This window comes from Teleopsis dalmanni, chromosome 2, assembly GCF_002237135.1.
Source record: "Teleopsis dalmanni isolate 2A chromosome 2, ASM223713v2, whole genome shotgun sequence".
Classification (NCBI taxonomy): domain Eukaryota; kingdom Metazoa; phylum Arthropoda; class Insecta; order Diptera; family Diopsidae; genus Teleopsis; species Teleopsis dalmanni.
Window position 1 is genome coordinate 212,271,538 of NC_051847.1, and position 14,025 is coordinate 212,285,562.

General features: G+C 25.2%; 1 protein-coding gene across 2 annotated transcripts in view; it reads right to left on the bottom strand.

Moving 5' to 3' along the window:
* Window positions 1-14,025, bottom strand: part of LOC119681744 — a 39,724-nt gene that overhangs the window by 13,608 nt on the left and 12,091 nt on the right. For both annotated transcript variants that reach the window (XM_038095016.1, XM_038095015.1), the window contains exon 2: window positions 21-215. In XM_038095016.1, the coding sequence (XP_037950944.1) occupies window positions 21-215 (195 nt within the window). The remainder of the gene's footprint in view (window positions 1-20; window positions 216-14,025) is intronic.

Here is a 14,025-nt window from a genome sequence, read left to right on the forward strand (position 1 = left end):
TATATCATCTGTTTACTTACCAGGTATTGATTTTCCAAGTTCTAAATACTCTCGTACTGATGGACTAAGAAAATTAGTCGGTATTTCTGGTATATTTTTTTCTTGACTGTTATTGTCATCATTTTCTAAATCTTGTTGAGGTTCAGGTTCGAAATTCACTGGCTCTGGGGCACGTGGCCGCTTTGCACGTTTTGAGCGTATCGTTTCGCGACAGTCTAAAAAAATGAAAAGAAAAAGTAATTTAAGAATGTATAAAAAATATCATAAATTTCTTTTTGCAATTAAATTTATTTTATTTATAAATTTAATTGTATGTAATTCATATATATAAGTTAATAATATTTTATTTTAACTTTCTATATCTTTTCGACGTATTTATTAATTTGCAAAGCGATTCAATTACAAACGTGTGGTCCGGTTAGTAACCCAAGTAGAAGCACACTTTTATGGAGTTGAGAGCTACCGAAGCCGAACGGGACTTTTCCAAACAAATAAGATGATGTCCCGTCTGGTAGCAATCATGATTACTCCATTAATGAAACTATGCATAGGGCTGGATTCGGAAGACACTGGTGTTAACTTATACAAATAGTCAAAAACTACAAACACGTCTATTTATCAAATTCATAACTTCATAACAAATTCATAAATATTGAAAATATGAAAAGATAAATTTTATAAAAATTATTAATTTTGTTTATGTATTATGCATAAACTAATTTATAATACATTCGTATACACTAGGTATATGCAGGTTCCATATACGCTGAAACACACATATATCAAAAAAATATTTTATCTTTGATGTAGTATTTATATACATATAATGATGGTTACTAATCTCAACCGTCGAATACACCAAATTATCTGGATTATGTAGAATAATCGTTGTTTTTTATATTGTTTAATTAGTTGGCATTCATAAAAATAATAATAAAAACTATGATTTTAATATAAAAATATATTTTTTATGACCTTATTAAAATGTTTTTAAGCCATTATTGCAATTCTTTACATTTTTTATAATATATTTATTAATTAATTTTTTTTTTTCAGGTAAGCGCAATAATTGATGAGAAAATATTCTTCATTGGCAATTCAATTATTTATGATTTAAGAACTAGAAATTTAAATAAAAGAATTCAACAAATACACTTTGAGGTAAAACATATCTAGTAATGGAATTATATCATATTAAAAATTTATAATTTATATCACTTTTTGTATTTACATTTTCATTTAATACTGTGACCTACAAATATTATCTGGTACTTGTACTTCTGATCATTTTGATTATTTTATGTTACTGAAATTAAAAATTTTTGCAAATTATATATATCTCAAATTGTTATTTATAATTTAAAATGCATTATGATTCTAAATTTTACGGCAGCTTAAAGATTTTTCAAAATAATAAACAAAATATATTCATTCCTAACGCTTCGATACCTACATTAATTATCTTTAATTAGTTTTCGCAATAAAAATTATTTAATAGAATTCTAAAACTATTCTACTCTTTACAAAATTTCTATTATACGTTAAATGCAAAATTTGCCAGCACTACACAAATATCTCATTTTTGTTTAGCAATATATTTTTTAAAAAAAAATCAAATACCTGTAGAATCTCATTTTATCTCTGTATTTTTTTTTTTGTTTACCAATAAATACATAAAGGACAGAACCCTGTAACTATATGCGAAAACCGAGAGGCTGCTCTACTTAGCAATATCTAATTTCAAAGTAATCACTAACTGCACGGGGCGGTACGCAGATCTAAGATCAATCATTAAATAATCACAAAGCTTATGAGGAATACACAAAGTAATCAGTGAGAAGGGTGGGACTCTGCAGAAACCTATCAAAGAGTAAAAGTGCCCAGATGCACTAACTTGAAAAAGGCTCAACATAAACAATATATCAAAGAAAATCAAATATCTGTAAACAAGTAATATTTGAATGCAAATAACCGCATATTCTATAAACTAGTGCCCATTGTTCACCACCTCTTCAAAGAAAAACGTTATTACCCAAGGTTCTTGGGTAATATAAATATATACCCAAGGTTCTTGGGTATAAGATAAATAATATCTTAATGACCAACCAAATAGATAATACTTTAAATAAAAGTATAAATAAAAAATATGGTTCTTTTAATCAATCTATTCATCTTAATTTCATGACGAAAATATATACTATATGCTAAAAATGCATACGTTGCATACGTCTAAATCTAGTATCTTTTGTTATTTGATCTAAAACACGATTTAATCAGAAATTATTTGAAATCAAATTTAAAAATTTGATTAACCAAAAATATAAAAACCCATTTTTATGATTATTGCTAAAGCAATAATGTAGCAATAAAACCGTAATTGCTATATTATTACTTCGTTCGTAAATGTGTCTAATTTATGTTATTTAATTAAATTAGATTGACTGTACAATTTAAATCACACCTTTAAACAGTTAATTTAATTTTAAGTACGTTAATCTAATTAATTTTTTACGTTTAATTTCAACGGAACTAATTATTGTCTATGCTTCTCGGTTAAGGTAACTTAAAATTGTATTGCAGCTCTCACTTTTAGGTAATTTTTCAGTTGCAATCAAACTAATTTAACGAACGATAAATTTCCTAAAAAGTAATAATAAATTAAATTACGTTATTTTTGCACATTTACCACTTAAGACTTATTTTTGAATGTTTTATTTTTATGTGCTAACAGATACTTAAACATGTTTAAAAAAAATTGTTTTAAGTAAAAAATATGTAACGTACGCAATGACTGTTTAAAATATTAAAATAAGAGGATTTTAAGGCGATCCTGCTTAAGTGTGGCAATGATATTATTGCCACTTTGAGGGCGTTTGATTAATGCACCACACCTCATTTAAAAGCGGTATTTTTCTTAAATTAAATACTATATGCGCAGACAATACAAAACAAAACATTATGGTTGTTATTAAAAATCATGAAAACATAATTTTAATTAAAATGAAAAAAACTACTCAACGAGATCGATCAATAATAATAAATACTTTTTTGCCTGCCATTAAAATTAATTACGAACGCATTAATGTCAAGATTAAGATTTTGCTTAAAGCCTGCCAAGTACGCTGGACGGATTGCTGCCCATATTAATAGTTTCGGCACGTATGCACGCACACCCTCAATTAACCCAATTTATTGAATACTATATACGTACCTAAGGCAATATGTATTGGAAATGTTTAAACTATATTTGTTGTTCCCCAATTGAGGATTGTAAAAAGCGTTAATAGCAAGTATTTACGCCAAATCAAAAGTGAATGCGGCTCGCATTAAGTACAAGCCAGAAGTGTAAGTAAGCTAATAAATATTGGCAATATTGGCAACTTTAACATTTTGACCCAAACGCGTTTTTGCATTAAACACAAATATACAATCTGACCTGCTTCACACCCGCCACACCAATATTTATTGTTTGTAGTATTTTTTGTCTGAGATCGCAACTTCATGTCTGGCTGGCTGGCTTATTGCCTTCAATTGTGTATTTACGCCAACTTTACTTAAAATTAGCATCAAAATCATTTTCAATTTTTTTTATTTTTTATTTATTTATTTATTTATTTATTTATTTATTTATTTATTTATTTATTTATTTTTGAATTTTGGCCATGACAACATAAAAATCGAGAATATTATTCAGCTGCGCATGCGCAACCCAACCAATATTTTGCAATTAATTTTCATGCAACTACGGCCGCTGTTGTTCTTTGTTGACGTATACATTTATTAAAAAAATTTTTATTTTAATTTTATTTATTTATTTTATTCTTAAGTACCAAAAATTTGTTAATATGAATTAAGTATGATAGCCAAATTTTGTCGATTTGGTTATTCTTGCAGTTTTTTCCCATATCTTCAAAACAATATACAATGCACATAAGTCATTTCGACTAACTTGTAATAAATGCATGTATGCAAATGCACTTTATTTACATTAAAGGTTATTACTTCCATCGGCTGCTGCTGGCCTCGCGAGTTGCTGTTAACAGAGACACATCAGTCATTATATTTAGTGGGATTAATTTCTCCACTATTTAACTGAGTTATTTTAGTTTAATTAAATTATATATTATAGACTTATTTGTATAATAACTAAAACATAATATTTATATAAATGGTTTATGATTATAAATTGTAATTTAACGTCATATTTTTCTGACGGAAGTAACTATTATATTTAATAGAAACTAGTATATTTCATAAAGAGATTTTTCGAACAGTAGTGAACTACAACGACAAAAATTCATTTTATATTATTTTATTTAATTGAATTTTTGGTTGACCATACAGCAGTTTCAAGTATTGCCAAATACCCATCATCAGTAGTCTTGGAATTATTTTTTGTATTTAATTATTTGTAAATATTTTTTTGAGAATGCAAGTACCAGGAATGGAACTCGTGTCCTGTCAAATTTGAAGCTTAAAAAATATATGTTCATTTAAATCAAAAAGTCACTGTAATTTGTTACATTTATTGATTGCGGTAAATTACATAGTTCTCGACTACATTGTATTAAAAAAATTAGTTCGTTATATATATATATACTTTCAATTATATCTAATATTTTTTATATGTGCATATATCGAACATTACGAATATATGTTTTAATAGCCAGTTATAAACATTTAAATATAAGTTCCGAGAAAACTATGTCAGAAGCTATTTATTTTTCACTTGATACTCCTTTTAAAGGACCAATAAACTTTTATTTTTAGCAACGGAAACTAAATATTTTGCTAGAATAATAAATAATAATGGAATTTTATAATTGATAAATTATAGATCTAATCCAATAAATATTTTGTACTACTAAAAAAACTCCTCAAAAGCCATATCGATTGCTTAATTGAAACTAATATACTTTCTGTTGTAAAATACGTCATTACCAATACATTGGTGCAAAAGTTTCAGGCCCAATATCCCATTCCCAAACCAAAACCGAGCAATTAAACAGGCTGTAATGGCACATCCTCCTTCTACTCAGTAATTGTATTCCTTCCTGCTAATCAGTCATCCTATCTTGTTAAGATGACACTTTATATAATAATATCACCGATGAGTTAAGTCAGCGTTATCCTACTAAAGAAAGCTGTCTATTTATAGACAATAGCATCAGTTACTTTATTCCAATATTATTAATATTTTAGCGCTTAATATTTTACCGCTTATAATTTTATAATTTTTAAAAATTGTAAAACCTCCGCCTCTGTTATTCAACGTATATATATGTACTCTTTTTCTTAAAAACTTAAGATTTTTCGTCATTATATATTAACAAGAATTGTTTTTATTTTTTTTATTCTGTAAATATATTTCATTAATGATTTTCCCGCGTTGTTAGTCATTTCAGATGACAAGGTTAGCAACTTGTGGGTTTTAATAAAGGCGCTTATAGATTGACTTTTTTTATTATTATTAGTAGCCTACAATGATTTTGCATTATTTTTAAATCTTGAAAAAACTATTCTTAGTTTAACATGTTATATACTTGCGTGTTAAATTTAATTTAAATTTTACTCCATAAATCGTTCTTTATACATCGAATTAACAAATATTACTTGATTTGCAGTACATTTAGTGCTGTGTGTGAACGTGTTTTATTAACCTTCACCTTGTTAAGTTGAGGTTTTTTCGTATGGCTGGGTTAGTATAACATTTTATTTCCTAAAAAAAATTTTTTTGAAAACATAAATCAAAATCTGTAGGTTTTAAGAAAATTATTATGTGAGAATTTAATTTTGGATGCAGTTATTTTGCAAATTTTTTTTTATTTTTTTTTAAGATGTGTTAACAACAATATTAAATATATAATTATCGGATTAATTAGTGATCATATTTTCAAAATTTTGCAACAAATTATTTAATAGACATTTTTTAAATATTTAATTTAATATTTTTTTAAATAAATTATGTATTGAATTACTTCTATATAAAATTTTTATTTGTACTAACACAATTAAATGTTCTGTTTTAACCTCTATTAATTTTAATAGATTTAATTCTGATTATCTTAAGATATATGTTATAAACCCGTTACGTGCGGATATAAAAATATAAGTTAAAATTTTAATATCTGTTATGATTTTATCTTTAAGTGTTTTTAATATAAATTTTTGTTATATTTATTTAAATTCATATAATTTATTTTTATCTGTTTTTCAAAGAATTTTTTTGTATTTTTAATAAAAACTTTTGTTTTAAAATAATTAATACTATCTGTTAAACCAAAGTTTATAAAGAAATAAATTAAAAAACAGAATAGATAAAACCTTGCAATTTTTATTAACAAAAATGTCTTGGATAACATATTCTAGATTTTAACAAGATCTGTTATTCATCAAAATATGTTATTTTTTTATCTTACGAGTATAACAATGAGCTGAAATTTATTATTTTATTCTCATCTTTTCTTTTTTTGTAATATGATAAAAATGTCTTGGATGCATATCCTAAATTTTAACAGAATATCCATATCCATCCATATTTTTTATTCAGTAAAACTGTGTTAGAATATTTTATTTATTCAGATAATACTAAATTGTATTTGATAAATTTTAACAGGGTTTGTTACCCATTAAAATAAAGGATTACTTATTTTTTTATCCAACAAAACTAATTGAAATTATTTATTTGTATATTGAAAATCAAATATATACATAGTGTTTCGTTATAAAGTGGCATAAATACAAGAAGTGATTTCTTGATTCAAGAAACAAAAAGCATCGTATCGTGTATGCTCAGTTTTAATAATCACTAAGATACATAACATACAATGTATCAAAGAAACGTCTACCAATCACATGTCAAAAAAAATAGTCTAAAAATTATAAATAAATTTTTTTTTTTTGGAAAAAATTAATCATATTTGTAGAAAATAGTTTTTCTAGAATTCTTGTTTTTGTATTATCTTAGGAAGATTTTTAACTAATAATTTTTTGTCTATGATATGTGTCTATAATTTTCTTTAATTGGGTTTTGAAGTTAGTTTTCTACTGCTTTTTGTGGAAAAACCGGTATTACTTTTTCAAAATAAATAAATATTTTTTAAAAAGTTTTGTGCAATGCTTTTCTTTTCCGAATCCATTCAAATATCTACAATGTAATGATTCTTAATTTTGATTTCTCTGTGATGGAGCTCGGCTGCCAGTTTAATCTATATTTAAGTTTTCCTGTTAATAAGTATAAGAAAAAACTCTAATGTTTTTAAACACAGTCAATACGTATTGCCAGAAACTTATATTATGTGACATAAGTGATATGTTACATAAATATGATTTTAACAAAAATAGGTATTTTATATAAATAAATAAACAATACGTTAAACATTACTTATAGTGCTTATATTTGTTGTAATTTATGATAATAGTAAATTTTCACCTTTTAATATTATATTATTGAAAAGTTTATATCATAAACACCTCTTGTTATTTTTAAAAGCATATCTAACAATGCGAGTGAATATAATTTAAACAGATACTTGCCATTTTTTTTTTCTTGTTTTCTGCAATTTTATATTTTATTTAAGTTTTGCAAGTCAAGTAAAGTGCAAGATATGTATATGATATCAGAGAGGAAACGCTTATTTTTCCAGACAAAGCAAAATTGTTTATAGTGTTGTAAAGTACAAAATCATTGCAATAGAATTATTGTGTGAATATTTATCAGACCTCGTATGCTATACTTAAGATAAAAACAAATTATTGTATAAAGAGAATTATGCAAGACAAATGTCTAGTGTTTGTTTATGTCTTTTCTACTGAAATCCTTCCCTATTGTTTATTGTCATGTTTAGTATTGCTAATGTTTTTTTAACAACTGTTTTTTTTCTATTAACGTGATAATTCGATGCACTTAAACGTTTTTTTTTTTCAAAACGCAGTGTGGCATAGAGAGGCATGTAAAATCAATTTATTTATTTCCCTCTGCGAATTTCAATTATCACTGCAATTTCTAAATATCTTTTAAAACTGTGAATACTGTTAGATATTGAAAATCCTGTAAGCAAAACAATTATTTTAATTACTACAAACACATTTCACTTAAGTCTGGTAAATGTCTGTGTGTGTACAATAGATTTCGTAAAATACATCAATTTACACAATCTAGTAATATCAGTTCATTCCACAATAACACCGTGATGAGGTCCGTGAAGCCCCATTAAAATAAGTGACCAATGTGATTTTAATGCAGTCCAGCTCCATAACGTGTTACTTAATTCTGTTTAAAACGTCGGTGCAAAAAGCGGCGTGCGTGTGCATTTTATTAAACGCCGGATTAAAGGCGAATCCAAATGACGCATTCGTGCTTTACAAATTTATATCGAAAGGTGTTGAGACGTCTGCCTGCCTGTACTGTATTGCATGTACGTATTGTATTTAAGCTTATTTAAATCGTTTTCATATTAAAAACAACTCTTCGCACCTTTACTATTTAAATGTTAAAATATCAATACTCCACAACTCAGATACATTCATGGTTTCGCTCAGTTTGTTTGCTTGTTTGTCTCTTATTTGCAATTATTACAATTTAATTGTTTACACAACAATAATTTCATTGCAAATAAATAAATTACTTAGCAATATGTGAACATTTTTTTTTATATCTCATAATAATAATATAATTATCTCATTTGCTTTGTGGTGAGATAAAAATAATAATGCTTACACAAATGTGGTAAAATTTGACAACTGTGAATTAAATTTATAGGCTTTTATTTATCAAAAGAATATAAAATATTCTTGTTTAATTTGGCGTAAGTTTCAGTTTTATTTAATTAAAATAAAATTAATTTTTTTTTAAAATTATAGATTTAATGTTAATTTAAAATTTCAATCTTTTAAGAAATATACAAAATGTAATATTATATTCAAACAAAGGGAACTCTAGTTCATTTACAAAAACAATTATTTTTTAAAAAAAATTATGGATGACTGTAATACTAATGATATATATGCTCCTGTACTCTTAGTACCAAACTAATAATACAAATACTGAAGTTAAAAACGTAGTTACTTTACTCATCTCTTCTGGTACTGCAAGGTCATTGTGCATTCTATTTCATAGATGGCCATTCTAACGTAACCTTCAAATATTGCAGCACCGTTCGTATTTGACAACTTAATAAATTTATCATAATGAGGCTCTCTTTCAACTTTTATTTTTTATTATTTATAAATTCTTTTAATATTTTTATTTTAGAGATATAATTGAAAGGACTTTTAAAATTGTAGTAATTATAGATATACTTCTACAATATTCATCTTATCAATGAAACTATCTTATTAGTGAATACTAACGCCAAGTAATTTTACATAAAATTCGTTTTTAGTTTAAGCCTATTCTAAACATATAAGCCGATTTACTAAACATTTAATTAATTGCTATCTTAAGCTGTTTTAAGGTGTATTAGTTTTGTAAAGTGTTTGGTATATTTTGATGCATGGTGAATGACATATTACTTTTGGTTAAAATACATTTAAACGGTGGCCGACATTGAGGGCAATAAAAGAAAATGTAGTTTTTATTATTACTATATTAAACACAATTTTCACTTTAATTTCCATGTATCACAATACTTAGTAGCTCGCTGGTCTAACAAATTCATATATTGTAACTGAAGATTTCTAAAATCTTAGAGATAGTTTGCATCCCCACTCACCGTACACTATAGATCTAGCCCCCGGAAACTGCTGGCCATTTGCAGACATCTTCAGAGCAATTCAGTTTTTCCTAACATAGTTAAAGTGGAGACTTAATCAGAATGTTAGTTATTAATAATGCCAATATCTAATTCATTCTATTTTCGTTTTAAAAAAACCTATCATTTGTTTTATATATATATATATCCGGCATATAAAATGGAATAATATCATATCCATTAAACGAAAAACATATTTATGAAAAGCTTAAGGAAGGGTTAATTTTTATTATAAGCACATATTCAGAGTATCGAAGACGGCTCTGCCTGCTAAGATAATTTTGTAATCATATTTTAGTTCTTAGTAAAATAATTTATTAATAAAAAAATAATAAAAAAAAAACAAAATAACAACAATTAAAATGCAATAAATTTTTAATATTTTTTTAATTTAAATTTAATTTGAAACATTAATTTTGGTTAATTGTGCGAAATAAATGCAATAAAAACTTCTTATTATTAGTGAATAAAATTGACCCACTCAAATATATACATACTGAAAAAAAAAAAATTCAATACAATAATTTGTACTTTTGCAATTAAAACACATTTAATATAAATCAACTCTTAATTACATAAAAAATTATGTTGATTAAAAAAACGAAATAAAGCAGAGTTAAATGGTATGCACTATTATACAGTGCGTCAGTATGCTTAACTTGATTAAAAGTGGTTAAATGCTAGGCTTGAAAATTATTATTGTTGTCGGTTAATTGTATCTCGTCGATGGCTGCATAACTATGCACATAATGTCTGAATATACAAAAAATATCCTGCGGCTCATTACTTTTGTATTGTTTGATTAACGTATGACACTAACCAGCCGTAAGCCAAATTAATAATTTAATAAACTCCAATACTTCGTTAAAGGATGTCCAACGAACACAACATAAACCAATACTTCATACAGTTCATACTTTATACAAAAATGATTACATTAATTTCATTAAATAATAAAATTCTTTTAACGTTTTTTGTTTATTTTCAATTTTATTTTAATAAATAAAAAAATATTATATTTTAAATGAATAATTTTAATGGCTTTTAGTTGAGTTTGAAAAAAATATTAGTTTAACGTAATAAATTTTACAATATTAATAACTAATATTTTCTGAAAGAATTATAGTTAAGCTTGTTATATATGAATAAAATGCTATATAATGAAAAATGTATAAACATCAAATGGTACTCCATAATGTACTCCATATAAAAGATATCTAACCTACACTTTTTGAAACAAAAAGTTTAGATTTTTTTAATAATAAAACTAAATAAAGTTATATAAAAATGTATATTCTTAGCTATATAATTCCCAAAATGCACCATGGTACATTAGGACGAATGACAACCTCAGGGACCTCAAGATTGATCCGATCAAAAAATGCATGAAGTATAGAGCCCTTAAATTATTTACGAAAACTGACAGGCTTACCAATGCCGTATTATCGAATCTCAGAATGGTTACAGGTTCCTCGGGGAGATATGCAGATCTGAGTTCAATTATTGCGTAGTCTGATGAAGTGATGAACAATAATCCCGTCAAGGCGTAGAGAGGGGTTATGAAGAAACTTCGCAGTGGATAGAGAGTAAAAGTGCTCAAGTGCACTGATTCAACTAGCCTTAACATAATAATTTACGAAAAACTATTCAGAAATTTTAGTTTCTATGTCTTCATAAATTACAACGATAACTAAATAGTTTCCAACTATGTATGCAAAATAGTGGTGAATTTTTTTTTAACTAAAAGATAATTTTTTTATAATGCATAAATATTTTATTAACTTATGTATGCATTCTCAATTTTGGTCCAAAAATTTTGCCAGGCACACTGAGACTCTTTAGAGAAACTTTAAGATTAATTTGAAAAAAAAAATGCATTTATAGAATATTTTTTGGAATCAAAACCATTCATTTTATTTTTATTTTATTAATATTCTAATAGAAAAATTTTTTATATCTTTCCGAATAATTGATTTATTTTTGTATATCTTTTTTTATGTTTTTTAAGTCTAAGCTCCAAATATGTATGTATTGATTCAATAGAAGTTCATTAGTCAATTTTTTTTTTGCTTATAGAAAAATGAAAACATATTAATTATTGAATATTATTTTTATTGTATTCAGATTTGTCAAAAATACAATAAAATATCAATACTTGATTGAATAAATAAGTAAACAAAATGACAATTAAACATAAGTAATACTCTATAAATAAAGAAAAATATTTATACTATACATTATTATATATCATGTGAATATATTTGATTTCCTCAATATATATCTTTTGCTTAATATAAAAATATCGTATAAACAAATACAAATAAAAATAAATAAATTAAATAATTTTAATGGTTTTCGAGTGTGTTTTTGTCTATTTAATACTTGTTACTTTAAAAATGATAAAAATCGAATTGTCTAAGACTTGAGGTAAAAATTGTGCAGATTTCGAAAGCTAGTAATCTTAACATTGTATAGGACGACGGACCATGATGCTTTGAACTATATTCGGTTTTAATGTGCAAAAACTAGTTATATTGTTTTTTTTACGATTTATGTAACTACTAAGACAAAAGTTACCCAAACTGAGAGTTTACTACCAAAAAATAGAAAGAAATAGAAAAAACAACGGATACAATGTTTTGTATTAAAATAAAATTGCAGCATATACTCGTAAGTCGTGACATTATAAGTTTTTGTACCAATATTGATTTAAAGGTGTGGCCTCCCATTGCAGTAGAAACAAATGTATTATAAGAATAATTAAAGCAAATAAATAAACTGTATAGATTTAAAATAGATTACGAATTATTGTAAGTAAGATTGCAATATGTTAAGCAGATGGTTTGAAATGAAAATACTTAACGAATGTCCAATAGCTTTCAGAGAGTTTTTAGTACTATTACCAAATTTTATGACATTGAACATGGCGAAGGGGTTTCCTTCAAATTGTTTTAATTTCACTTCTTTAATTGCTTTATTGTATTTATAGATTTTATAGTAACCCTTATAATATTGATAAATTGTATTGATAAATTCAATTTATTTTTAGAAATTATTAATTTTATTTAGTATAACTTTAGACTTTACAATTTTTGCATTAAATTATTAGATATTTTAGAATATTATCGAAATATTATATTATATTAATATTATCATATTAAGTTATGAGAGATATTGTTTTGTGGGGCATGTTTCATTTTCAATATTTACCGATGGATAAAATGTCGAAAAAAGGTTTACTTAAAAAAATTATCCTGACAAAATATTAATATTTTTTTCTCTTCCGTCTGATTTCTTCACACTCATCAATGCGTTACGATATACATTATTTTAAAATGTATATCAATTTTGTATATTTATATGGTATATGTATTTATATAAATTTGAGGTTAAATTTCAACTTCTATTCACAAAATAATGGTCGCGCCCGTGCGAATCGTGGAGTAACATTAGCATGACTTTCTCAGTATTACATTTCTTGACTAGGTTCTATACATAACAAACAGAATGGTATTGAAATTTAAGAATTAAAAATATAAATATGATTAATTAATTCAATTATTCTATATAATTATTCTAATATAAACACAGCAAGTGAATTTGTTAATAAAACTTTCACAGCAAATTAACAAAACTTCAGAAAAATGTGTGAACATGAAAGTCAAGTACGGCTTTGGGTCAATTGATTAAGGTGCGCTGACTCTAAGCTTCAAATTTGGCAGGACACTTACTCGATTCCTGGTACTTGCATTCTCAAAAAATTATTTGCGAAAAATTAAATACAAGAATTATTTCCAAGACCACTGATGATGGATATTTGGCAATACTCGAAACAGCTGTATGGTCAGCCAAAAATTCAATTAATTAAAATAATATAAAATAAATTTTTGTTGTTGTATTTCACTACTGTTCGAAAAACCTCTTTATTGATGTTATATTTATATTATATAGCATTAAATTAATTTTCCTCGTTTTACTATAATTTTATTAATTATGTTTTAATTAGAATGATGTATTTAAATACTAATAAATATAAAAAATAATAATTTGGAATAAATTTTTATTTTTTCATGTAATATATTCAAACCTGCAAAACATTATACTATTTAAACGATATATTATACAATTTTCATTAAAAATATAACTATTAACATAGTTTTTACTATGCACTCAATCATAATTTAAGTATGCAGCATTCTTATAATATAATACTTTCAATTAACGTAAAGAATTTATATTAGTGCACGTAATATATTATATTTTTTGTACAAAA